The sequence below is a fragment of the Mauremys reevesii genome, linkage group 16 (genome assembly GCF_016161935.1).
Source record: "Mauremys reevesii isolate NIE-2019 linkage group 16, ASM1616193v1, whole genome shotgun sequence".
Classification (NCBI taxonomy): domain Eukaryota; kingdom Metazoa; phylum Chordata; order Testudines; family Geoemydidae; genus Mauremys; species Mauremys reevesii.
Window position 1 is genome coordinate 18,892,602 of NC_052638.1, and position 26,501 is coordinate 18,919,102.

The following is a 26,501-nucleotide window of genomic DNA, read 5'->3' on the forward strand; positions in this document are numbered from 1 at the left end:
CTACATATGAGCTAAGAAAAAAATAAAGGGTTGAATCATGAGGGGCACTCAGCACCGGCAGTACACCTTAACTTCAGTGGAAGTTGCAGGAAGACGCTCATGCAGTGGAAGACGCTCATGACGTCTCAGGTTTTGATCTGCAGTTTGAGAGACTTCAGTTTGTAGTTTTGGACTTAATTTGTCCTTTTCTGACCATGTTTACACTGCAAGCTCAGCTTGTGTACACATACTCTCTAGCCATGGGAGCTAATCCATGCTGAGTATGTACTCACTAGTTTCAGGCAGGTCTTTTACTCTGCATGGCTAAGCCATGTCTCCACTGCCTGTGCTTCCGCAGCTACACTGCTGTTCATACCTGTGCTAGCTCAGTGAGGCTCACATGAGTACGGGTACCTGAGCAGGGCAGTCACACCCCTACTTAGTAGTGTAGATCTAGCCTCTGAGACATGCTATAAAGTAAATCCTTAATAGTATTTCTTTAAATTCAGTTAGTAAGAAGCTACTTTTGCATATTGCATAGGTCTAGAACCCATAAACATTGACCTAAAATGAGATGTGAAGTAGGCTGAGAAATTATCTTAACCGAATAAATCATAAACTCAGCATGCTTAATTTCCAAACTCTCCTTGATAAAATCAGAATTACTTTCAGTTCAGAATTGTAAAAGTGCTCAAGTGTAACAGTATTTATGGTATTAAATTTATCTCTTCTATTCTATATGGACAAAATAGTTATACAGGTTGTCTTTGCAACAGACTACATCTGCAGGTTCACACTTCCTTTGTAGTCTGCCAGAAATGTTGCATTGGTCACACATCTTCTAGATTAACCCCACAGGTCTCTTCTGGTCCAATCTCCTGCATTATAAATAAATCTCATGCACTTATGATTGGCTCACAGCTCCCTGCAAAAGAGGTGACGCTCTTTTTTCGATTATACAATTGGGTTCATCCAATTATGAATGGAGAGCTGTGACTTTATGGTGGAATTTCAAAAATCAATATGATATTAACTAAGCTAAACATTATTCTTTAAAACTTAAATTATTAATATTGTCCACTTTTGCAGGATAATTGTACTGAAACACAAATATTGATGATTTATTGATAAATATCATTGGACCTTTTAGGATTACAGCCATAATCAATGTGCAGCAAATATAGGGCAGAAGTTACCTAAAGCAAACAATCTCTGATCACAGTGTATTATTTCAGTTTTTGTACAGGCAAATAAACTGCAGCAGCATATCTTTGCAGTCCACGGGCAGGAGGATAAAATTTATGACTGTTCCCAGTGCCCACAGAAGTTCTTCTTTCAGACAGAACTTCAGGTATGTTTTTGAAATAAGTAAATACTGACAGCAATTATTTTGTTTGTATGTAATAACCCTCTCATCACTGCACGGCTTTTGGACCACTTCTTTAACCAATGCATAACCACGGTTTTCCATCCCTCTTTGCAACAGCAGCAAACTCTCCTAGTCTGTCTTTTGCTCTCTCCCCGTGGGTGCTATCAGGAGAAAGGGATCTCTGAGCCTGGCTGGCATAAAATAAGACAAGACAGATATCATGATTCTTTATGAGTATTTCTCTTGACAGTAGCATTGCTACATACTGACATGTCTACATCAAGCACTATGTAAATAACTTCTTTTTCTCTATTAATAATGTAGGGAATGATTAATACACAAAGACTAAACTAATGTTATTACATCCCCCCTTCCCCCGTGTTAAGTAAAAAGTTAAGGGATCGTAGCTATCTAGGTACAAGAGCAAAATGTACGTGCTACTTGAACATAGAATTCTAATCAGACCAGCTACAGCCGCAGAGGCATAGCAGTGTGTAGCAGATTGTTAAAAGTAGGCACTACAGTCCAATTTCACTGCTGGCATAAGTGGATGCAGCTCCATTGATTTCAGCCTTCCGAAAGTGTGCATGTGAGGGGTTCCCTGTTCCCAGGGCCGCCCAGAGGATTCAGGGGGCCTGGGGCAGAGCCAGGTCTTCGACAGCAATTCAGTGGTGAGTCCCTCTCAGAGGGAAGAACCTCCCACCGAACTGCCGCCAAAGAATGAAGCGGCGGCGGTAGAACAGCCTAAGTACCACCAATCGCGGCTCCTCCTCCCCACCCCACCCCACCCCGGAGCAAGTGAAGGGCCCGGAGCAAGTGAAGGGCCCCCTGTGCAAGTGAAGGGCCCGGAGCAAGTGAAGACCTGGAGCAAGTGAAGGGCCCGCCCCCGAAGTGCCGCTGAAAACCCGGAGCAGCTCATGGGGCCTCTGCGGGGCCCAGGGCCTGGGCCAAATTGCCCCAGTTGCCCCCCCCTCTGGGCAGCGCTGCCTGTTCCTGCCTCCACACGTGCAGACAGAAGTATGCATTGCACTTTTTAGCACTTAATGTTGGAGGAGTTCTCAGAAGCAGTGTTGGGAATCATAGAAGTATAGGCCTGGAAGAGGCCTTCAGAGGTCATCAAGTCCAGCTCCCTGCTCTGAGGCACGGCCAAGTAAATCTAGACCATCCCTGACAGGTGTTTGTCCAACCCATTCTTAAAAACCTTCAGTGATGGGGATTCCACAGCCTCCCTTGGAGGCCTATTCCAGAGCTTTACCCTGAGAGTTAGAAAGTTTTTTCCAGATATCTAACCTAATTCTCCCTTGCTGCAGATTAAGCCCAATACTTCTTGTCCTACTTTCAGTGAACACAGAGAACAATTGAACACAGTTCTCCTTATAACAGCCCTTAGCATATTTGAAAACTGTTATCACATCCCCCCTCAGTCTTCTTTTCTCAAGACTAAACATGCCCAGTTTTTTAAATCTTTCCTCATAAGTCAGGTTAGTGTTGAATCAATTTATGCTTAAAATTAAGTTTTGACCTTCAGTGTTAAACCCGTTGAAATGCAGAGAACCTGCCATAGTGCTGTAACTTTGTGTTAATCTAGCAGCAAAGAAAAGCCCTGCATATCTAATTATCACATAGAAAAATTGACTACCAGAGCTTTAACTTTTAAACAGATACACAGAGGTTCTCAGTCTGGCCTTCCTTATCATACATATTTTACCTGTTTAGCACTTCTGCCAAAATACTGCTACCGTCCCCTGGTAAATGTAATCTTTTTATAGAAGGATACTGTATGCCTCATTTAAATCTATTAGCTTTATAAACCATGATTTACTTAAACTTTGGAGGGTTTTTATTTATCTTGCTGAATTCCCAAGCTGATGCCTCTTGTGTCGTGCTGTCATGCAGTGGAAGGATGGTTGATCTTTTCACTTTGTTGATTTTATATTTTTTCTCCCAAGGGAACCTCTTCTTTCCCTTGTTCTAGCAACCTCATTTGCATAAGTGTACAAAAGTTTTAACTATACCTTGTTAATATTTTAATAAAGTCGGCAGATTTTGTTTTTGTGATTTCTCACTGTGTAGGTTTTAGAAGATAATACTGGCTCACAAAGCGAGCTTGGATTTTTCCTCTCCTTTTTCATTTAAAGTGGTCTTTGGTCAAAATGCCAGCACAATTAAAATGGGTGCAGTGGCTTCCTAGGTCACTGCATTAACCTTTTAAATCAGATGGTCAAATACAGAGAACCTTGCTAAATTATAGTCCTAACGACCAATGCTTTTTGCAATTAACCATTTTAATTACATAGTGTTCAACTTCTGAAGTGTTGTGCATAGCAAAATCTATGCAAATAGTAGCTTTCATCAGATAAATTTGAATCATAATTGTAATTTTCCAGTTTTTACACAGGATTTGTGTGCATTTAAAATTCCTGTGTTCATAATAATTATATAAGTAATTTTAAATGGTGTTAGCTGAATGCAAATTCAATGTTTAACTACACAGTTTTACTTGTGAATTTAGTGGTGACTCAGGATAGGGTGTTTACTTGAAGTAGGGGGTTTTATTGATTGAAATAACTGAGCCAAACAAGGCACAGAGTATGTGAATAAATTAGTTAGGAAGACTTTTGAACTGGCAGCCTTATTTAGGATGATTAACTCATCAGTTGCTTATTTGTAGGTTGCCTGTTTTAAATTCCTTAGCTGTTTATTAAATTTTTGTCTGCTAGTTGAGTAGTGAAGATTTAGTATTACTTAGTGAACCAGTTGTTTAGCTGCTAATAACAGTTTAATCTGAATAGACCTTTTAGTCTCTTAGTACTGCAATTTCTCCTGTATGTTAAAGTCTCCATCCATCAAACAGTTATGCTTGACGAATCTGACTTTTCAATTCTAATCTTGCTTTCCCACTGGTGTAAATTAGGAATAACTCATTTTAAGTCAGAATCAGACCTGTTCTATTTTATTTTACTTACTTGTATTTTTTTGAAATCTTAATATTACATCACAAGGAGAAACTTTCCATTGTGCCCCTTTAAATATAAATATATGGAGATATACCTATCTCCTAGAACTGGAAGGGACCCCGAAAGGTCATTGAATCAAGCCCCTTGCCTTCACTAGCAGGACCAAGTACTGATTTTGCCCCAGATCCCTAAGTGGCCCCCTCAAGGATTGAACTCACAACTCAGGGTTTAGCAGGGCAATGCTCGAGCTATCCCTTAGGTTACAGAGGGCAGGAAAAAGGGAGGAGAGTGGGGAGAAGGGCATATATTGGGAGAAAAAACTAATTATTTGCAAATGTAATGGCTTGCTATAAGTTAGCCCTGCTGCTGTGTGACTATTTTTAAGCAGATTCCTTAGGTATAGTATGACATAAAGGGGCATATATGGACCGTGTTAGAAAGGAGATTATCATTTCAAATTCACATTTCAATAGTTTGGGAAAAAATTCAAGTTACTGCATCAGTAGCATGACATTTGCAGGTAGTCAGGTGGAGCCACAAAGACAAGATCCCGTTCTCAGTTACACTGATGTAATTCCAGAGTAACTTCATAGACCCCTATGTAACAAAGACTAGAATTTGGTCCTGCTTGTTTAATATTGCGGAACTTCCACGATCAAAAGGAAAATTGAAAACATTGTAAGGATAAATACATTGTGATATATAGTGTGTAAAGATGTCCCACATAAGAGAGGGTAGGTACAAAACAATGGAACATGCCATTCTAGGTGGAAAATAATGGTGAAAGAAAATAGCAGATCTGTGGTTATACTGAGCATTTTGCAGCAAATTAGTGCAATATTATACATTCTGAACACTCAGGATGATAGCTAGTCAAGCTTAGATATCTATGAGTGTGATGAAAGTCTTACACCTTGTAAATATTTTTTACATCTAATGACACTGAATAGAAGTAAATTTACACATAACCTATAATACTTTTGTTCTGTAGTACTTCATTCTGCCTTCTGAAATTTATTTAATGAAACAAGTGTAGACTTATCTCAGGAGTTAAATGAAAATTGAATTTAGCCTTATTCATACTACAGAGAGACGAAAGAAGCCTTTGTGAAACAGAGGATGATCTCTAGGACTTATATTACAAACTAATCATTAGCTGCTGAGTGTGCCTTTAATGTACTGCCCTGCTGAAGCTGAAATAGTGTACAGCACAGCCATACTTTGGAAATGAACTAGTGAAAGTGCTTTGTCCACTGCAATGGTAGTCTTTAGACTTATATTGAAGTAGAGAACCCTGCCAAGTTAGAAGACAGACTGAAATCATGACACATGTTGGGTGTTGATAGTTAAACTTGTGTTGCTAAGCAGAGTTGCGAAATCTAAATTCTTAATTGCTTGCATTAAGAATTGCATTAAGCAAATTGTGAATGAATAGTGATTTTAGAGGAAACTCAAGGAGGGTTTTCATCTGTGCTCTTTGCCCCACTGTTTTTCCAAGGAGCTGTGGCATAACCAATAAAATATTTGTATTTAAAGGATTAATTCCTGCTGTTTGCTTCTATGCCGCTAATCATACCGTTTCCCTCTAAATGATTGCAATTGAGGAAAACTAAAGCAAGGGATATAATAAACAACACACAGATAATCCAGGTACTGAGAGAACAAGGTACCTGCCAGTTCCTTCCTAGTGCAGGTGTTCAGGTGCCTGCTAGGAAAGAAAGGCTTTCCTTTCTGTTCAGATTTGAAGATAAGTCAAACCACTGAATTAAGGGAGCTTCACTGGAAGATTTGGCTGTAATTTTAAGTGCCAAGTTTCTTTAAATGTCAACACATCAGAAAGAAAGAAGATGCCATGGCTCATTGGCTAGCATCATCATTTTTTTCCCTTTTCAGTGTATATCAAAAGCTGCAGATTTAAGCCATAAACTGGCAAAAATTGCTGCACACAAGCTGCACTCATTACATTAACAATGATTTGTCACTAATGTTGATCCAGTGCCCATCAAAGTCACTGGGAGCCTTTCCATCAATTTCAGTGGGCTTTGGAGTCGGCTCTAAAACTGCTTCTTTAAAGGAGAAAAATAATCAGTCTTTGCATATATAATGGAGGGTGTTATCAGTTAAATATCTATGTCCTCCAGAGAGGGAATATATCCTGCCCCTGTTAATGGACCTACTCAGTCTAGTAAATCTCTGATTCCTATGATGCTAATAATCTTGGGCTCGATTGTGGCTTGGTCTAACTGGGCCAGATAGGGGAGCGTAGCTGTGTAGCCACATCAGTTTTCCTTCAATTGCGGCTCTGGGTACAGCAGGAGATCAGGGTGGGGAGTGGAGGGAAGTCATGGCTTTACCCCAGTCCAGCAGCCAGTGGAGCTGGCTGGGTATTAGTGTGGGGACCAGGTTTCACCCTGAAAAGAATTGCAGCAAAGTTCCTGCTGCCCTCCAGAGCAAGAGAGCAGGAATTGAACGTCTCAGAAGCCCAGTTTCTTCCTCTGGGAGCATCACAGCTGCATTCTGCCCCCTTCTCAGGGCTGAACCTAAAAGCTCAACTTAACCCTTAGTAATCAGTGCACAAATATAAGAGTTACAAAATCGAGGTTCTATTCCTGGCTTTATCATTTCACTCTGTCCCCTTGAGTATTTAATGTCTCTGTTTCAGGTCTGGAAAATGGGGGTAATAGTACGTACCTATTTCCCAGTGCTGTGGTGAGGCTTAATTTAACATTTTGTAAAATGCTTTGATATCCTCTTCCAAACAGCCCTCTATAGATGCAAACATTTCAGAAATTGTCACTGAAGCTCCTGGTTACATCAGTGATGTAAATCCAGGCCTGAATTGTTGGAGGAGATTTCACAAAATACCTCATTGAAGTACCGTTTGCTCAAAAAAAAAATAGACACTGTCCTAGAACCTGAGCTGTGACTGTGGCAAAAAAGTAGCACTTTCCTTTATGATCCTCGTGCTGTTTTTTACAGTTTGTGCTTGGCTTAGATATTAAACCCCAGGAGACTCTTTCTGGAAACAACCCATAATAAATTCTTTCTTAATTTGGTGGAAAGCATTAATTAATTCAGTACATAATTTTGCTGTTTTTTCAAGTGAGGTGTGTGTTTCTTTAAAACAGAAATCCCATCTTTGTCTTTCAGCTATTGGTGCGCTCTCTCAGACCTCGCAATTCATACATTTTTCCTGCTATCAGAACATCAGTCTTCCTCTAAAATCAGAAAAATGAACCAGATTGTACTCTAGCAGACTTGGTTAGTGTTAAAACAAGTTGATTAGCAAATGTGCTTGGAGCGTTTTTAATGTTTAATCATTATTAGCTATAAGACTAATAAATTACAAGAAAAACAAGACCCATTCCAGTCATATCACTGGGCTTTCAGTCAGATAATTATAACTAACAATAATTAAAAATTAAAAGTGCTTTAGGCACATACCCATCGTACTTAGTCTGTCTGACTGCATATCCTTTACGTATTGCAAAAAAGGAAGTTCTGCTTGTGGTATATTGTCAAGATTAGAAAGAAAACTGTTGTTAGGTCTCTGGTTTTCAGAATGCAGGTATATGCTCAGTTGAGGAGGAATGTGTCATTGGCTCTAAATTCTTATTTTGGTGCAGGTGAAGCCCATCATTAATTACCAAATTAAAGAAATATGGGCATGAGTTATTGAGGAGTATTCTTATTGGCTCTGTACCAACTAATATGTAACTTGGCATCTAGAGTCTATTCCTAGTTCTGAAACCGAGTGCTTGCCACTACATCCCTCATTGTGGCTTAGCAATGTGCTTTTGTCATGGAACAAGACTTTACACTTTCTGTGTGCACATCTGTTGCCAAGAAGGTAATCTGTGCTGAAGATGATGGACTGACTTGACATGTTTAGAGAAAACATTGACATCCATGCACTGATTGACTACTTCTCCAGAAAGGTGCATAACTTGGTCCATATGTTATTTAATGCATTCTGTCTTGTTTTCTGGTGCTTTTTTTGTGTGCTGCCAATAGAGTCTGTCTTCCGGATACCAGTGAAAGAGGAGGCCTGGCTTTGTGTCTTAGAATAAAACCTCACATCCCGGCTCCCAATTCCCCTCCAAAATCTGTTGCTTCAGTCTCTATTCCTTTGTTCTCACTCAGTACGATGAATTGATAATCAAGTAGGCATCATTGGGTGCCACTGTAACTCCAAGGATAGTGGATGGAGAGTTTAACATACTTCCTCTTTGGTCTCTGAGATGACAGCTTTGATTTCTTTTATCACTTGAATGGTAACATCTTAGGAAAATGAATGTATAGAGCAAGTGAATAATTAAATGGATGCCTAATGACCTCTCTGGCAACAGCAGGGGTCAACGGCAAAGAATCTTGGAACAAACAGATCATGTATTTCCTGTTCACTGTCCTTGCCCCCTTCTAGCTGTGAACAGAGAAGGTTGCAAAGGTCTTGAATTGTCTTGTGTCTTGATTTGGTTAAGGAACACATCATTTATCCTTTAGTTACTCAAAGAAGATTCTGATCAGCATATCAAAAAACTGCATTTGCATCATACGGCATCTCCTGTGTCATTTCAGCAAGATCCAGTGTGAGCTCTCAGGCTAACAAAGATTCACCTGAGACTGAGCTTGGAAATTACTGGTATTTCAGCAGTCTGTTCTGTACCATAAAAAGTCCCTCTGCTTCAAAGACTGTTAATGCTGTTGTGTGACTCACCCTGGGTAACAAAGTGTACATAACTTCACATTAGCATGTGCAGAATACCAAGCAGTGATGCAGAGTGGAAGAAAAGGGTGTCAGGTGAAAGCCATTGGTTGAGTCATTAATGCACTGAAGTGCACCCAAGTGTCAACATGTGTGATCAAGTGTAAGGAGGCATGTAGTTCCAATGTGGCAGTGCTGGCAGAGAGAAGGGACTTCCTACAGTAGAGATGGCAGTTGGAACCGCTATTCAGGCTGCCCATCTAAACCCATTGTTGCCTGTCATCTATGCCCTAGGGCAAGGGTCCAACCAACTTCTGAGCAGGCACCATGCCATCCTAACAGATGGCCATGAGTGTAAGCAGCCAAGACACAATGTATATGCATCAGTTGTATTTATTGAAAGCCAATCCCTAGTCAGAAACGTCCAAGTGACAATTCTGAGCTCAGATGCCTTTAGTTAAGGGAATATGGAATTGCAAGTCTGACTCTGAGCTAGATTAATTTATATATGTTGCAATGTAAACCCTATGACAGACAAGTGTGTGTGTGTGGTTCTATATATAGACGCACGTGCACACTCAGACAAATGTGTTGAATACATTGTCTGGTTCAAGGGCTCTGTCACGATATTCCCGGAAAGTGGCCCTGAGTATGTGAGAGATCTCCTTTCCCTATGTGATCATGGCTTCCAATGACAGCTGTGTTCCACTAGAACTATGAAACTGCCAACCAATGGGAGAGGCACAGGAGCTCTGGAAAGGAACTTTCACAGGAGCTGGACCTAGACTATATAATTCACGGCCACAAGGGATGATAGTGTCCATGGATCTAAACACTTCGAGAACTAAGTACAAAATTTGTCTGTTTCCCTCACAAACACACATGCCTCTTACCAGGACTCCAGGGAGGGAGACCATGTGCTTACCTAGATAGGTAGGGTGTGTGTGTGTGTGTGTATGTAATACATTCATCTAGCTCAGAGCTAGATATGAGTTTACACATCCCTTTCACTAAAGGGATTTCATATATATGACAGAAAAAGAATAATATGATTGATGGAAAAGCCTCTTATTTTATTTTTAAAACATTGCTTACCCCAAAAAATATAATTGATGTACTCCTAACATATATCCAGGGGAAAGTGTGCTTGCATACTTTAAAGGTTTTTTTTCCTTTGATAACTTACGGACTCTGTTCGAATAGGACTTGGTAGTGCTCTTGAAATAAGTGTTTTAGAGAAACCTTTGAATAAACAATTCTGTACTCATATCAGTGGAATAAAGATCCATTCATACTGTATGAAAATAAATAAATAAATACACTTCCAGGTATACGGTAGTTCTAACAAGATGGGAAGACATGAGTACATTGGACTGTTTTACTATTAAATATCCATTCATGACCAAATGGAGATGGCCCAGGAGAAGAAATGAAAGGTGGATTTTTTTTCTGGAAGACCAGATTGCACTCTCTGGTCTGGCAATAACAATTACTAATGACATTTAGAGAGAAATTAACTATGAGAAATGCAAGGTGGCATTTCAGCGGTGCCAGTCAGTAACATTGCATCAGAGCTCACAGGAGAGTGGAGAAAAAGTTTATGGATGGAAAATTAATTTTGTTATGTCAACAATTAACCAACACCTTTTCTTCACTCTCTACCACATTATCACAAATTATAAGTGTGACCAAATATAGTAGCTCAGCAGAGGAATGAAATGGTCCTTTAAAAGCCATGCTCCTAGAGACAGTTTCACAAGCATGTGTTTCATTCCACTTTGTTCAACAATGAACGATAGCATTGGACTGACTGGGGAGAGAGAACTAGCTCTTGACTCTGTAGGGACAAATATTATCAGTCGTCATCATCTATACCAGCGGTTTTCAAACTTTGTGAGCTGAGCCCCCCCTTTGAGTTACAATTTTTGGTTGTGCCTCTCCAACCCAGACAAAAATAGACACAATACCTTCCCCGCCCCTCTCGGGTTCTCAGGGTGTGGCAAGACGCATGCAACAGTCTCTGGGGGCGGAGCCAATGCTGGGTGCGGAGGATGCCGGGAGCGCAAAGTGGCTCAGCCACAGCGGGTGTTGACACTGACTCGCAAGCTGGGGGCCCACTGAGGTGAGCCGGGGGGTGGAGCTGGTGCTCCCACCTTGCCATGGAGGGCCGGCCCAAGCCCCACCTGGCTTTACCACTCACCTCCCTGAACATCCTCTGTGCCCCCCTGGGGGAGGCACACCCCACAGTTTGGAAACCTATGATCTATACAAAAAATTACCATATAGTTCTGCAGCACCTTCTATCTGCAGATCTCAGAGTGTTTTACAAATACTAATGAATTAAATTTCTCTGCACCTTTGCTATGTCAGTGTTATCCCCATTTTACAAATCAGTGGGGGAAGTTAAGTATATTGCCCAAACCCACTGAAGAATTTTTTTGGCAGAGCCAGACATAGACTCAGATCCTTTAACTCCCAGGCCTATATGTTAATCATAAGGTCATCATCTCTTTCTGTGGGTGAAATAATACCTGTCTCTGCGTGGAGTCACAGGAAACCCCTTTTCCTGACTGCGCCCATTGCACGTTCACCCAGGAGACACCCATTATCCATAGCGGGGCTGTGAGTGTTAGGTGCAGGTGGCAGTGTGGGGATGACAGCTGGCATCTGCTGCTGGTGAGGGGACTAGCTTGATAAAACTGTGAATGAGCACTGGCTAGTCCATTTAAAGGGGAAGCAGGTCCTGGTACCCAGTGTTCTCCCTCCAGTACCCAGGAGGTAGTATGCCTTACAAAACCATAATACTTCCTGGTACTGATGCTCAGGCAGTGCATCTCCTCCCCTTTCCCAGCATGGAGGTGTGTTGTCAGAGCCATACTTTAGTCCCAGACTATATTTCAAGTAGTAAATTCTTAAGACCTGCAATTAGATGACTGCTAATAAAACTGAGCAGCTGTTTTTCCTCCAAATTTCTATCAATTGTCCCCTTGGGTCTACACCTCTGTCCATCCAATGGGGGAAAGAAGAGGGGATATCTAACAAAGCCACTGCTGTGATTTTCTGTTGCTTTCCTAGCTACTGTAACAAATAGCTTGTGGTCTGATAGTTGATTAGCTCTGGTTCCTCCTGTAGGTGTCATTACAGTTTTTAAAAAACAATTTGAGATTTTTAAAGGATCATGGAGTGGTACATTTGAAGGGGCAGAACATACACATAATTTAAGCAACTACTGGAGCTTGTTCCACCTCTCGGGTTAAATAGCTCATGGAAACTGGTGTGTAGCTGCTTTTGAAAGAGCAGTCCCTTCATTTGCTTGCTGCTAGAGCAAAACTAGGTTGCTTGTCCAGACATAACAATATATGCCTGAGTGTTTTCACAAGAAACGTCTAGATCATTAAATATAATAGGTCTCAGCTGCAGTTTTGATCACTGAAGCATGCACACAATTCATCACAGCAAATTAGGTATGTCTTTGTAACTTATCTTTCTGCAATTTGCTGGCACTTTTGGAGAGCTGAAACTTATATTGTATGTGCTGCAGAAGCCATTTCAGATAAAATGTGCTGTGTTTATTGTAGGAGAACAAGGATTCATTAATAACAAACATGGAGCATTCTGTGTTTCTGTTCCAGCATCTTGCAGAACCAGCCGTAGTACCAGCGGAGATCCCTGGCCACATTCATTATTTATCTATTTTAGTGAATTTCTTGTCTGCAGTAAAAGAGATGTAAGCTTGAACATATCAGATTGTTTGTGCCAAGACCTCTACTATAACCCTTTCAAGAAACCCGAGGCATCCTTCATTCTAAATCATTACACAGGCCATTTATCTGATTGGCTTTTGTCCTGCCTGGCTTGCTAAAATGTTGCTTGTTCTTTAAAAAGCTCAATTTGGCCTTTTAAAAAGAAAAGGCACTTGCTATTTTTATTTTATATTTATTTTTATTTTCCAAAGTGAACCAAAACCAAACCTTACTTCAGTGGAAATGGACATTCTAATGCCTCACAGGTACTGAAAAGCATTAACTTTATGTCTAGAAGAGGACAGACGCTGGTGGACTTAGAATTACATTTTCGTGGATTCATCAGTATCAGTCAGTAGTCTGTATGCAAATGGATATGTTTGTAATAGTTAATATGAATGTATCCTCTGGATTTTTTACAGTAGCCTTCAGACCAACAGTATTTGAACTTCTGGTTTGGGGTTGTTTTGTTTTGTTCTTTTTGGGAGAGATGAGGGAAATACTGGTTGTGTTCATAATTTCAGGGTTTTCCTACGTACAATAAGGTTCTTGATATGTTGCTGACTTAAAAGCAAGATGACCAAATATTCTAGAAGAAATTCCCAACACTGCTGCGGGACAAAATAAACATCTCAGTCTCCACATAGCTGAACCCCAGTGGACTGAGAAAATCCTTTTCAGTGGCCAGGTATTTTTAACTCTGTGTATGAGACTGATACACACATACCTAGATATTTGCATCTATTGTCAGCCGCCCTGTAATTGGTTTTATTTCTTCCAATAGACTTTAAGGTTAATAGTTAACACTACAACACATTAAACCTCCACCTCCCAAAATTAAAAGTGCTACTATGCTACTGTAGACACCACTATGTGGTATCTTCAGGGTTTGGGATTTCATTTAAATCTGAAATTTATAATAAATTATTTGATTTAAAAACAGCTGGAGGGAGGGAAAACACTGTTTGTTTTGTCCTCTATATTATTTTTCCCAGTTTATGGCAACCATCTTCTTTATCCCAACAAACTTTGAAAATAATGTATGTGTTCTAGCTTTGAGGCCTAAACTTGACACAGAAAATCCTGGATTGATCTCAGTCATACTGATATTTCCTAATGCTGTGATGTTCATGGGGATTTCAGATACCTTTACAATTAGAAGATATTGTAAAAATAGTTGCATTTAAAAATTAAAAGGCTTTGGGGGTATCTCTGCGCTGGCTAGCAAAAGACTTGGGTTTGAATGCCAGGCTCTGGCTCCCCAGGCTTTCATGACATGGGACTGCTATGGAAATAACATATTCATCCCTGGATGCTGGGCCGAGAAGACAAGAAAGGAGCGCCTTGTCTTGTGTCACATTGCTCAGCAGCAGCCTCGCCATCTGATTTAAAGAATACAGACTGGCTTCAGAAAAGGTCCTATCCAGTTCTCATTGTTTGGAAGGGTGGTGGCAATAGCATAGGCCTCCATGGTGAGCTGTGTGAAGCAGGCATGGTGGGAGGTCAGGAAGAAGGGTACTCTGATAGATAGGGTCACAGAGAACAAAAGGAGGTGGAACAGTTAAAAAGTTGCTCGATAACTTGCTCTTTTACCTCTGGGTTTGTATTTAGCCAGTGGAATTGTTTCAATATTGAAAGTTTTGCCACCAAAGCTCTGTCAGTATTTCCATTTTTAACCATCTATTTTCTGGGAGTTTTAATATACCCATAGACATACTGTATCTCCAAGTTAAAACTGGAGCCACCCCAGAGCAATATACTGTTTTGAAAGTAACTTTAAATAGTTTGAAAGTGTTTTCAAATATGCTGATAAAATACTGTTTCTTAATAAATACTTTGTTGTCACAAAATACATTTTGGAGAGGAAATAGTTCTATGATTCTTGGATCTGGTGGACGGGGGGAAATGGAAAAGCAGAAATAGTGCAGGAAACATAGTTGGTTCGAAGATTGTGCTTACTCTGCATTGTCTGGTTTCCTCAGACAAAAATGGCATGGGAATGTTTAGTATACAGGCTTAGTGCATATGTGCAATGACCTGGATTTATACAATAAACTCTAATGGACTGATCGGTAACAACTTACTCTGTCTTTGCAAGTTTTAAAATGAATGGAATGCTTAGCAGTATTCTGTATGATATATACTTAACCAGTACAGAAATGTTGTAACATCTCCAAAGAACACAGGTCATTTTAGATAGATAGTACACAGCTGGAATTTGGATATAAATGCAAATTATATATATATACACTCTCTTGTTCCTCAACCTGTTTAGAGATTATTGTGTCAGTAGTGATTGGTTTTTAAAATCAGCTTTTCTAAAGAGTAACAACACTTGGTAACTTGACAGTGTTAGTTGGAAAAATGGACCTTTTCAAGGATACAATTGTACATGGCTTTGTGCCATCATGTCACAAGATGATATCTCATCACTGTTTTGTCTTGTGGTGTCTTGGTGGGGACATCTTGTTTCAGAAATATTTTGGCCCCATTATTAAACACACATGACCAAGTCCTGCTTGCCTTATTCACACAAATAGCCCCTTTGAGTTCATTTGTCTGAATCAGACAAGCAGAATGCTGGTCACAATTATGCTTGTAGGTTTCCATATCCATCCTGCACATACAGTAGTGGAGAGGAGTCGGTAAAGTACTTTATAGACTGAGGCCTTGTTATTTTGTAGCATATAGACTGTTTTATTAAGGACAGTTTATACCCCTTAGTACAAGAGACCTTTGAAGTTAGAAATTTGCAATTGTACTTAATTGTAATAAAAGAGCCCATATATCCTAGATGACGCATCACATTAAATGTGAGGCTGATATAACAATACATGCATATCAGATTATATGGATTCATGTTTATCTGCCTTCAAGAAAAATGTATCCATGATCCAAGTTAAGGGAGTCTGTCATATCAGTATTCCATTAGATGGAGATTTAATTTAATTGCAGCTTTTAAAAAAGTTGCAGATGAAGGAACTGTGATGTTTTATAGCCTGTATGTAAGTGGACATAACTCTTTCGAAGTCAGTGCTATTGCACCTGCTTGTTCAAGTACTGAATTTGTCCCAGTGGGCCAAATTCTGCAGTTCTTATTCAGACTAAATTCCCATCGACATCAATGAGGATATTGCCTGAATGAAAACTGTAGAATTTGTCTCTCTAACATTGTTTGTGACCAAATATAATAAATGTGTTAAAACTCACAGTTGAGGCTGAAACTCTCTGTTCCTTATCCTCATCTTCAGCTGAACGTTACCCAAGATTTGCAGCAAATGAGCTACAGTAAAATCAACTGCTGTTCAGCGACTCATGATACCCAAGAACAACTGAGCAGGTTAAGGATACCATTTAGGTTCAATGTTGAATTTCCTAGCTTTTGCTGGTTTCTATTCCCACAGCTATGTATTTGTCTATTTGTCTGTGCATTTCAACTGATGAGTTTAAAAGGTTCTCTGTAGAGTGTTCTCCCCCTGCTATAAGTGTGGGCATAGCATGGGAAGGGTCGAGTGGCATTGCCCCGCAAACTGCAAGCCCCAGAGAGGCACAGAATTTGCCGCCCCTCAGACGCTGCCCATTGACCTGACTGGAGCTGCCCATCTCCCCCAAATACAGAAGTCAAACTATGCCTATGGCTGTAAGTCTTTTTAGAATAAAAGGAGTATATAAGCACTGGTCTCAACTAAATCCTAGAATATAGAGCAAATTACTGCGTGTGCGAAGAAGATCCACCACAAAGAGTACCGTAATGATGATGCCAGCCCTCAAAGAAATGAACAATTAACTGGCTTCAGCAATGTAATTTACCTTAGCTCACAAAGACATTAACAAGATGTGCTGCAGATAGGTTTCAAATAAATCCACAAAGTTATGATCCACAGTGACATATTTTGGCAAACAATAGCTAACAAGGATTACAGGAAAATAGTTCCCTCCTCACAAATGATTTTGAAACACTGCTATGCAGAGTGGGACCTGTAAATGGGTAAAAAGAGATCAGCACTGGAACTGCCACTGAAGTCTTTGGCATAATGCAGTGAGAGGTGTTGAGTGTCTGTCTGTGTCTGTGACAGTTTTAAGATGAGTGCGTGGCCTCAATATATTAGAAAAGTTTTGAATTAAGATATTGGCTTCATTAATACAATTTTGGAGGCTGATTTCCTGTCTCAAAAACAAACAAGCAAACCAGGCACACATGGCTGCACGTTTAGTAGATGAACTGCTGTCTGTGCAGGCGCAGGAGCTGATGATTACAATGTGCGCAGTGGTGCATGCCCACGTAGCTAAGATCAGAAGCCAGCTCTTTGTATGCATAAGTATTCCTGAGGACTTCAAACACTGGTGAAGAGGAGACATCAACAACTCCCCAAGAAAATTCTGGACTGTCCAAGTTGAGGTTAAAGGGCTAACTATTGTCAACAGAACAGTGTGTTGGGATTCTGCATTCCCTTTTCTACACTTTGGATAAACAAAAACTCCAGGACTCAGTCAGATGGAAATGATGGGAAGGGGAGAGTAAGTGTAGGAGTTCTAAAAATAATCCATTTTCATGTGCTTCTGACAATAGTAATTAAATTTGTACACCTCTCTTTACATGTAAGAAGTGTAAGGTTCTTCCTACAGCTCTTTTTGATCTTCTGCATGGCAAACTATAGACTGCAAATCACAGAGTCATTGGCAAATTTGCATTTGTGAGTAGAATTCTCAGGGGCACGCAGTCCCCTCAGACGAGTATTATTAGCTCCCTTGTTTCATTGGGTGCCTGAGTAAATCATAGTGTTTACGGCTAGTCTCTCTAACAGAAGGCTCTGGTTATCACTTCATAGTGTATTCTCAAGTGGTCTTTATTTCCAAAGTGCTCTGGTAAAGAAATTTTCCCATGGGCTTCAGTTTACTTTTTCACAACAGAATTTTATCGAGGGTTTTTCTACAGAGCACATAGACTTTTTGGTGAGATATTTAATGGAATATGTGAGACTGAGCCAGGTTCAAACAAATATTTGGAGGAGTTCATTTTTTATTATTTCACCCTGTTTTTTTCTGAGCTTCCAGAGAAGAAAACTGCTGGGTGAAAACTTTAGAAAGAAGGGACGCCACTATTTACCTAAATGGAAGGTTGAAAATGTGATGGGTGAGGTGTCAAAGTCTGATTAGTTACAAACAATCTGGATTGGAAGTTTTTGAAATTCATAAATCACTTCATGTAATTGTGAATAAAATGCTGTAACTGGTGGAAAATATTAAACATCACAGAGAAAGTAATATGTGGTACTGAGAATAAAATGGAAAATGTCACCAAACTGCAAGAACATTGTTACAGCAAAATGAAAAGCAGGGTGAATATAGAGGTAAAGTAGGATAGATAGAGAGGTGAAGCACTACCAGATACTGAGACAGATGCACACAGGCCGTTCAGGCACAAAATAAACATTATGAAAAGTTACTTTTTCCTGTTTTCTTTTAAGATTTAAAAAAAAACCCACTTATGTGCTGATACATTTCAATAAAGATTAAAACCATCATAGGAGGTACTTTTATCAAATGTAGATGGCAGACTGACGTGTATAGAATAAGGCTTTTGTCTTCTGTTAATATTTTATGAGTTCTGAATCCTTCCATTGACTACAGTCCATGAGCCTGATTCTCATCTCATTTATGCCATTCATACACTCAGTGGAGCTGTTGTAGATTTACACTGGTGTAAGTGAGAGCAGAATCAAGCTGCCCTGTTCTGGTTACCTAGTGTGCACAGAGATGTAGATCACACTTCAGATTGATGGCCAGATTCACCTGGATGTAAACCGGGAGTAGTTCCATTTTCTGCTGGTACAACTGAGGGATGAATTTGTCCCTGAGGGTATGTAACCTAGCGGGGAAAAAAAACACCTTTAATTCTTATTTCTCATTTGAAATATTCAGCTTTGCTTTTTAACTGGTGAAGATCCTCCAGAGTTCAATAATTTGTAATGGATGGGCCCTAACTGCATTCATTCAAGTGCAATCTAAAAGTGTGTTAACACTGAGACTGACTGACGAATGGCAAGTTATCAGATTTCTGAGATGTGAAGGAAGCAGTAGCACAGGCAGACTTTTCCTTTCACAAAGGATATTCCACCTTCCGTTTGCCTCTACCACAATTTCAAGGGATTCTTCAAATGAAATGGGAACATGTGAACCTGTCTTGCCTGACAATTTTTTTTATTGAGTGCCATGATGACTTGGAGTTCACTTGTTAGAAACATTTTATATAGTGGGGAAACATCAGGGGAAAGGAAAGAAATAACACTGTATTTTCTGAAAAACAAAGATCTAAACACATAAGTGTCACTGGATAAGAGTTACCTGAAACAACTGGAAGGGGAATTAACACCTGGTTCTACAGGAAACATTGGTTACCACTATCAGTTTTAATGAAGTGTATTAACTAAATTGTGTTCTGAGTATTCATTCAGCTCTGTTTATGGCACACTCTTGAGTACATTTACTGTTTGTCAGAAGTGCAAACTAGTGAACATATGAGGCTTTAAGACAGGCCATCTGTTAGTCTTAGACCCTTGGATAATTGTCAAACAGTTCTAAAAATAAGCACATACAAACTGCAAGGGGGTGCAAAGGTGATTTTTCTTTCGAGTACTAAAGCACAGGGAAAAAAGCAACCGAAAAAATAAAATAAAGCTATTCATTCTGTGATCAGATTTCTTCTTCTGAGTGGTTTTCTGATTTTCCTCTGTGCTCTCTCTTGTTGGTCATGACATCCCTGAATGCCTCTCAAGTTTAGAGTTAGTTCAGCATCAATTTAAGGCTCATTGTTTTTCCACAGGAAGCGATAATCTCTGATGGTTGAGGCAAGGGTCTTCTTGTGTCCTCTGTCTAAACTAATCTCTTTATAAAGTCAAGGTACAAAGATTTTGATCTTTATTGATGGATTGTTGTTAATTGAAAAAAAACCCATAATTTATAAAATATGAATACATACATAAAAATGACATTTTCGGAAAGAGTTTTGGATTATTTGGGGTTCAGACAGTACAACAAAGGTTGTGATTAAAAAAAAAAAAAGACATTGCAGATAGTGTTTCCTAACTATTTAGACATCCTGGCTTGCGTTTGTCCGGAGGTTTAAGTATTCAAATGGGGACTCTTGTGTGTGTTTGCATTGAGGAGCATGATTTACTGGTAACTGAACTGGAAGATTAGGGTTTTTGTGCATGTGACTCTCACCAGCAGAAAGGAATGCTATTAAATAACTGATTCTTTTCTGGATATTCTCCGACCCCTGTAATGCCCTAAAGGAGGGTAGGTGAGGGAACATGGAGAGTAAGGAGGTCTTCATATAGCTCCACTAGTATCTTGCTCTATAAGGGGTGGTGTTGGTCTCTGAAAGGTGTCCTATGCAGTCCTCCTTGGCTACCAGGATGGTAGCATGAGGCCTCAAGCATTGGAGGAGGGAGAAGAAAATGGCCGGAGGAGGAATCCATGAGGCTCTTACAGAGAACTGGAGGACTCTCTGGTTGGGAGAAATACAATAATTTATAGGCATTATCTTCCTAGATGTCACAAGATCATGCAGTTGTATTCTTGCAGCATCAGTAGAGTCAACACTTCCAGTTTGTGGTGTTGCCTGTAACTACAGTGATTTCCATTTACCCTGGCTCCATGCAACCCGGTGTGCTGTCTGGCCAGAGGATAATATGTTCATCAGGCTGAATTAAAGAGATGTGTGGGCAGTAAAATACTTGCTATCCACTTATATTCAGAAATACCTGGGTCTGCTCATATTCATGGATCATCCAGTGGGCTAAGCACCTGTTGAGTTTCATGTTGCTGTTTATTACACAAATCTGTTATAATTTCTGTTGAAATTATTTGAGGAGAGGTTGCTGTTCATCTTAATGGGAGTTAGACTGAGAGACTTTATAACCTTTAATCAGAGTCCCCAGTCTGTGTATAAAACTGCTAGGAGGCTTATGAATTTCACTCCAGAAGGGCACATATTGCCAGTCTTGTGCCATCTCTTCACCCCGTACAACATATAGTCTTTTAGGTGTATATGCTCAAATGTGTAGACAAAACAACTTGGACGAAATACCTAAATACAGAACAGATGCACAATTCCACCATAGACTGGATGTATTATGGCCTCAAACCATCATCACACCCCGTGCAGTTGCATTTTATTTTTTTCACCTGCTCCTGTGTAGTACACCTGTGACTTATTGGCAGGGAATTTGGTTGCAGTGTGGGAGACTCCCAGCCTGAGTGCCAGCCTTGTAGCTCTGCTCCATCATGTGCTGCTTATTTTGAGGTTGTTCCCCCAGTCCTTATGCAGCGTGTAAGAATTTCTAAGTTATCCTCTTTCGACCCTGTCTCCTTTTCTTGTTGATCAAGTGCTCTGAAAATGGAGGTTGCTGTGCAAGTGCTTTGATTATAATGCACTATGTACCCATACAAAAACAAAGAAATGCTCATTCAAGGTGTGCTGCAAAGTTAGCTTGAACCAACCACCAATGCAAGCACTGATGTTCCCAACTAACTATGCTGTGGGGAACGATCACTATATGCATATATGCCAGTTAATCCTTACAGTAAAACTTTTTATTGTCCACAAAACCGGTCACCCAGTTCCAGATGATTGGGGATGCCACAGTGAGTAGAAAACACCACATAAGCATCCAAGCACTCTTGGGGCCCAGGGACAATGCCCAGTTTTGTCTGACATGGCTTTCAGAATTGGCGTCAGTTAAATCTCCCAACCTTGTCATACTAAGGCAGTGACTTACCTTATCTTGATAGGCTAGCTTAGTGCTGCTGCAGTTTTCCACTTGCCATGATGTCTTTTAATGGTTAGTTTATACATTATGCCCTACTCCCCTAACCACCAAACGCACATACCTACACATGCACAAAGGGCATGGTTGGAAGATGAGGAAGATTTAGCACAATTGTCTGTGACTGCTTCAATATTCTTTTGCATGTCACCTTTAAAGTTGGGGGGGCGGTTATTGTTTGTTTTATGTTGGTTTTGTTAGAGTGTAACTTGCTGTGTAGGAAAAACCGTTTGAAGCCATCCTGATTCCCACTGCAGTTCTAAACCACCCCTCCATTGGTAGGAAATGAGAATTTTCACGCTGGTCAACAAACCGTTACTTAGCAAAAGTATAGCTGTAATATTGATATATTGGGAAATATACAGTGTTCACTGGCTTCAAATTTACACTTCTGCTGACCTGGTATAATAGTTCAGTTTTAGTACAAAGGGATGCAATGAAAAGGGATCTCTACTAGCTAATTTAAGATGTGCTAACAGCTTTGCCTGTGCTTTATTTCTCTACCTCTTGTCATTTTTTTTATTTATAATATGGTTAGCACATTTTCCCCAAAGGTCTGATACAGATTTTGAAGTTGGTACTGATAAGGTTTAAATTGCTTTGGTCTGAAAATCTGGTCATCTTGGTACACTGTCTGTTGCCAGCAGTGGGCATGCAAAATGACTACTGTTAAAAGGTTTGAGCTCAAAAACATGAGATGATTGGATTAAAAATTTAAAAATGTTCATGTTGGGGAACAAAGTTATAAAATGCAAGGATTGAATGTAGCCGATTTCAGCCTCACCAAAATGCAGTGGCAATAAGCCACACACTCACACCTCAGGATGAGGCAGGGAAAAAAAGAAATGTAATCTTGCTGGTGAGTGGTAGAGGGTTAGAAGTCGTCATGCTTTAACCAAATGGCTCACTTTTGTGGTCTGAAACATATTTAACAAGTAAAAATGTGTATTGGAAACACAGAAGATGAGCATATTTTCATAGGGCTTCCAAATATGCATCTGTGGTATTTGTGGGGTTAGCTGTTAGCATATACAGAAACCCCACAGTCGAGGACTCACAGGCACTTTTATGTGCAAGTTTTACCCATTTCGCTTGTGTTGATTCAGTTTTCTCATAGATGGATGAAGGATTTCGTACACACAGACAGCTGTACCCATACATATTGTAAGTGCATTTTTGAGGCTCTTTAAAAATTTGGCCTTATATGTTAACTGTTTGGTGCTGGGATTAGTCAACATGTCAATTGCCTGCAGTACATGTGAGGGGAAGGGAGAACAGTGCTTTCCCCAGGAAATCAAGATTTTCATATGGAAAATGTATATCTGATCCATTCGACTGATGGCTTGTATATTATGTTCAGTATACGAGTCTTTACTTGAAAACAAATGACCTCGGTTCCATACAGCTGCTGGTTTGAGGTATAATTTGTTTGCATCTTTGTATAGACTCTGCTCACCAAAACACTGTTTTTTATATTAGATGTGTGGCAGAACATATTATTACCCCACGTTTGAAGAGGGAGGGTTCACAATGAGTGCTTCATTATCAGATTTTGAGTCACATACCCTTCCTTTATTGACCTGCCTGGTGTAATCAATGCAGCAGCCACACAGATTTGAAATCATGTTCCCTGACTGTAGACTGTGCGCCCTGCATCAAGTGCTGATTGTGCATTATCTTTTAAATGACACTGCCTAAATAAGTATGGATTTGTCTACCATGAATAGTCCTTGCTTCGATTTGTGGATGGTAAACCTTTTGCATTTTTTTATTGGTATTGAGGATGACCTAAAAATAGAATTACAATGAAGTGCAGTAGAAATAGCCATGGGTAAAAATGCCCAGGACCATGTTTGAACACGGGGATACCTTTGTATTTTTCAACTTTTTAAAAAATATCTTTTCAATTGTCTTAATGCACAAGCTCACTTGTCAGGGGGGTGAGGGATAGCTCAGTGGTTTGAGCATTGGCCTGCTAAACCCAGGGTTGTGAGTTCAGTCCTTGAGGGGGCCACTTAGGGATCTGGGGCAAAATCAGTACTGGGTCCTGCTAGTGAAGGCAGGAGGCTGGACTCAATGACCTTTCAGGGTCTCTTCCAGCCCTACAAGATAGGTACAGTGTTGCTCTTCCCCTACACAGCTACAATAGTCCTATTACAAAACTTTGTTACTTGCTGTTCCCTTTGTGAATAACATGCAGCACTGCAGAGGTGGTACTTCTGTATGATTGGTAAATCTCTCCATATTTAAAAAAGTCATAAGCTGTCAGGTTTTATGCTTCATTGTGTTAAATCACTTAAAAGCAAAAAATACAGTTTCTTTTTACATTCCACAGATGTGATTCATAATACATTAGTAAGCTTTCCATTTCTCTACACAGTAGTTTGGGTTATTGATCTCAAATATTTTAGCTTAATTTGTTGCAATATTCAGGGCATGGAATAGCCATGCTATGGGCTATAGTTGTTACGCTAAGCAAGCTGTAGTTATTTTGCTATTTTATCAGTTGATTGTTTAATTCACAAAATATCACCCTATGCATGTTTAAACTATAACACTTCCCCCTTTTCCTTAATCTTTTGTCATGTCGAAAGACTGATCATTGTGTAGCGTTTCATAAGAATCTGCCTGCCACAATATCTATTGCTGATAACTTTTGACATGATTTAGGAACTCAACAGCACTTCTGACACCTTGTGGTCAGTTGTTGGGAGTGCACAGTTCAGCAAATAATACCAGCTTTAAATGGGGTCACTGCTACCTAGAGAGACTAGGGCTGCAAATGGAAGGTTCATTAGCTAACTATTTCCACAAGACAGTTTTCATTAGACAGATGCCGTTGCCATAATGAAGTAGAGGACCCATTTGTTTCTGATTGAGATGTAACAGTAGATAATTTAGAAGGAACAGATGATTTATGAAAAGTTAAAATATCTTCATGTATTTGAAATACATTGTACATAAATAATTTAATTCCAAATTAAGATATAATTTTAGAAACTTTTCCTTTTTCTTTGGGAGACCTGCATGGTTCTATTACTAGGCAGATAGAAATTAGTAAATTAAAACTAGCATGAAGTGAAATGTATGAATTTTTACTGGTAGAGGTTGTGGCAAAATTTGAAAACATTTAGGCCCCAATCCTACAAAGGCTCATGCACAAGTATACCTTTGCACAAATTATCCTTTTGACTACTCATGCAAATAAAGTTACATCCATGCACGGTTTCAGGATTGGGGCTGTAGTATGCAAGCAAAATGTACGGATATGTATTGCACAGAAAATACCGCTTTGAGATTGCTTCTGGATTTATTTGGCTTCTACACAAAGTGTCATGACTGGACTGTAATGTCTCCCTCCTATGCTAAAAGTGCTGTTTGTGACTGCAGGTGGTGGTTACAGCTCTACTAAAAAAAGGAGGGCTGTTCACAAGGATGCGCAGCATAGTCTATTCTGTAAAGAGCTTGAACTTCTGGGGGACACATCCAGCATGTTTTCTGCAGTGTAAATTGCCCTGTTGCCAAAACTTGTGGTTCAGTTGTTATTGCTGGAGTATTCCTTGGATTGCAAAATGTGTGTCACAATCTGGTGTCTCTTTCTGACAGTACTTCTACCAATGACTAGTGAGAATGAAAAGTAAAATATGGGAAGGGATCCCTCAGTGATACAGATTTTTTTTAATTGTTACAATTAAGTGAATAGCTGAAGGCAGATTTTTCTCGTGACGTGTTACCGTTTTCTCTATATGTACTGAAAATCTTAAAGGCTGTACTTGGCTGGTAGAAAAAATTTTTTTTCCCTAAGTTCATGCCAGCATTAACAGATCTATCAGTACAAAGTAAATGTGTCATATTGGCAGCTGTTACTTATGAGTACTTTTTCTTTATTGCATTTTGTTTTGTAATAATTGAGACGCTTTTATGTAGAACTCTGCATAAATGGGACTGAGTAGGAGGGTATGGGCATGCTTTCTATTATTCTGCCCCTCATGCATGTATCCTTTTTTCATCTTTCCAGAACCACACATTGAGTCAGCACGCACAGTGAGCCACTGGCACTACAGGACACCTCTCTGCAGAAGACTTGACGGAGGCACAGTGGGGAGGACCATTTGAACATTACATCCAATCAAAGTGTCATTTGCAACCCAGATGTAAAACTCTAATGATTTGGCCATGAGGCGCTGCTATTATAAGCAGCTGGAAATGAATATTAATGGAAGAGATTAAAAGTATTCCATGCTCAGTATTTTTTATTGTCCTGCTTCAGCTAGTGTACTTTAGAGCTTCTGCTTCTGCCTGAATTTATAGTGTTAGATAAATCTGCTTTGATGCTGTTGCCCTTTGTTGCTTCTTGTATTATATGGATAGTTAAAGATTAGGTGTGATTTTTTTAACTGCTTTTTAATTGCAATTTTAGGTAATTGTGCATTGTGATGTGATTGCTTGGCTATTGTCAGAATATTTCTTTTGAATTTTTTAATTAAAGACTAATGCTTTGATTGGATTTGCCAGTTCACCGGACAGTGATTAAAACTATGTAATGAATATAATCGGTTTCAGTGCAACTGGATGGTCTGCTTTATAAATGTGACTTAATCTGATTGCAATAACTAGTACAGTTCAATAAAGGGAATACATGCGATCAGTGTCAGAGCTTCAGTGCATCTATCAGTACACGTTACGTCACTATCAGCTGTACGTGTGTGTCAGAGGACTAGATATAAAATCATTTGTTGCCATACACGTGTAACCCATGAAGTAACCAGTGCTTAATTAGGGCTGAGCCCCAGCATTCTGGGCTTGGCAGTTCGTAGCCCTGACCCCTCGGGACTTGCCACATCAGTTATGAAAGTAGAACAATTGCTTGAGCCCCAGCACCTCTTCCATTACACATTGAGCACTGGCAGTAACCCA

General features: G+C 39.7%; 1 protein-coding gene across 11 annotated transcripts in view; it reads left to right on the forward strand.

The window, feature by feature from the left end:
* The window catches only part of ZNF423 (zinc finger protein 423), a 402,730-nt gene extending 376,506 nt beyond the window's left edge, over positions 1 to 26,224 (forward strand). For all 11 annotated transcript variants that reach the window (XM_039503470.1, XM_039503477.1, XM_039503474.1 and 8 more), the window contains 2 exons: positions 1,215 to 1,330; positions 25,603 to 26,224. In XM_039503470.1, the coding sequence (XP_039359404.1) occupies positions 1,215 to 1,330; positions 25,603 to 25,632 (146 nt within the window). In that variant the 3' untranslated portion in view covers positions 25,633 to 26,224. The remainder of the gene's footprint in view (positions 1 to 1,214; positions 1,331 to 25,602) is intronic.
* The last annotated feature ends 277 nt before the right edge of the window (positions 26,225 to 26,501 follow it).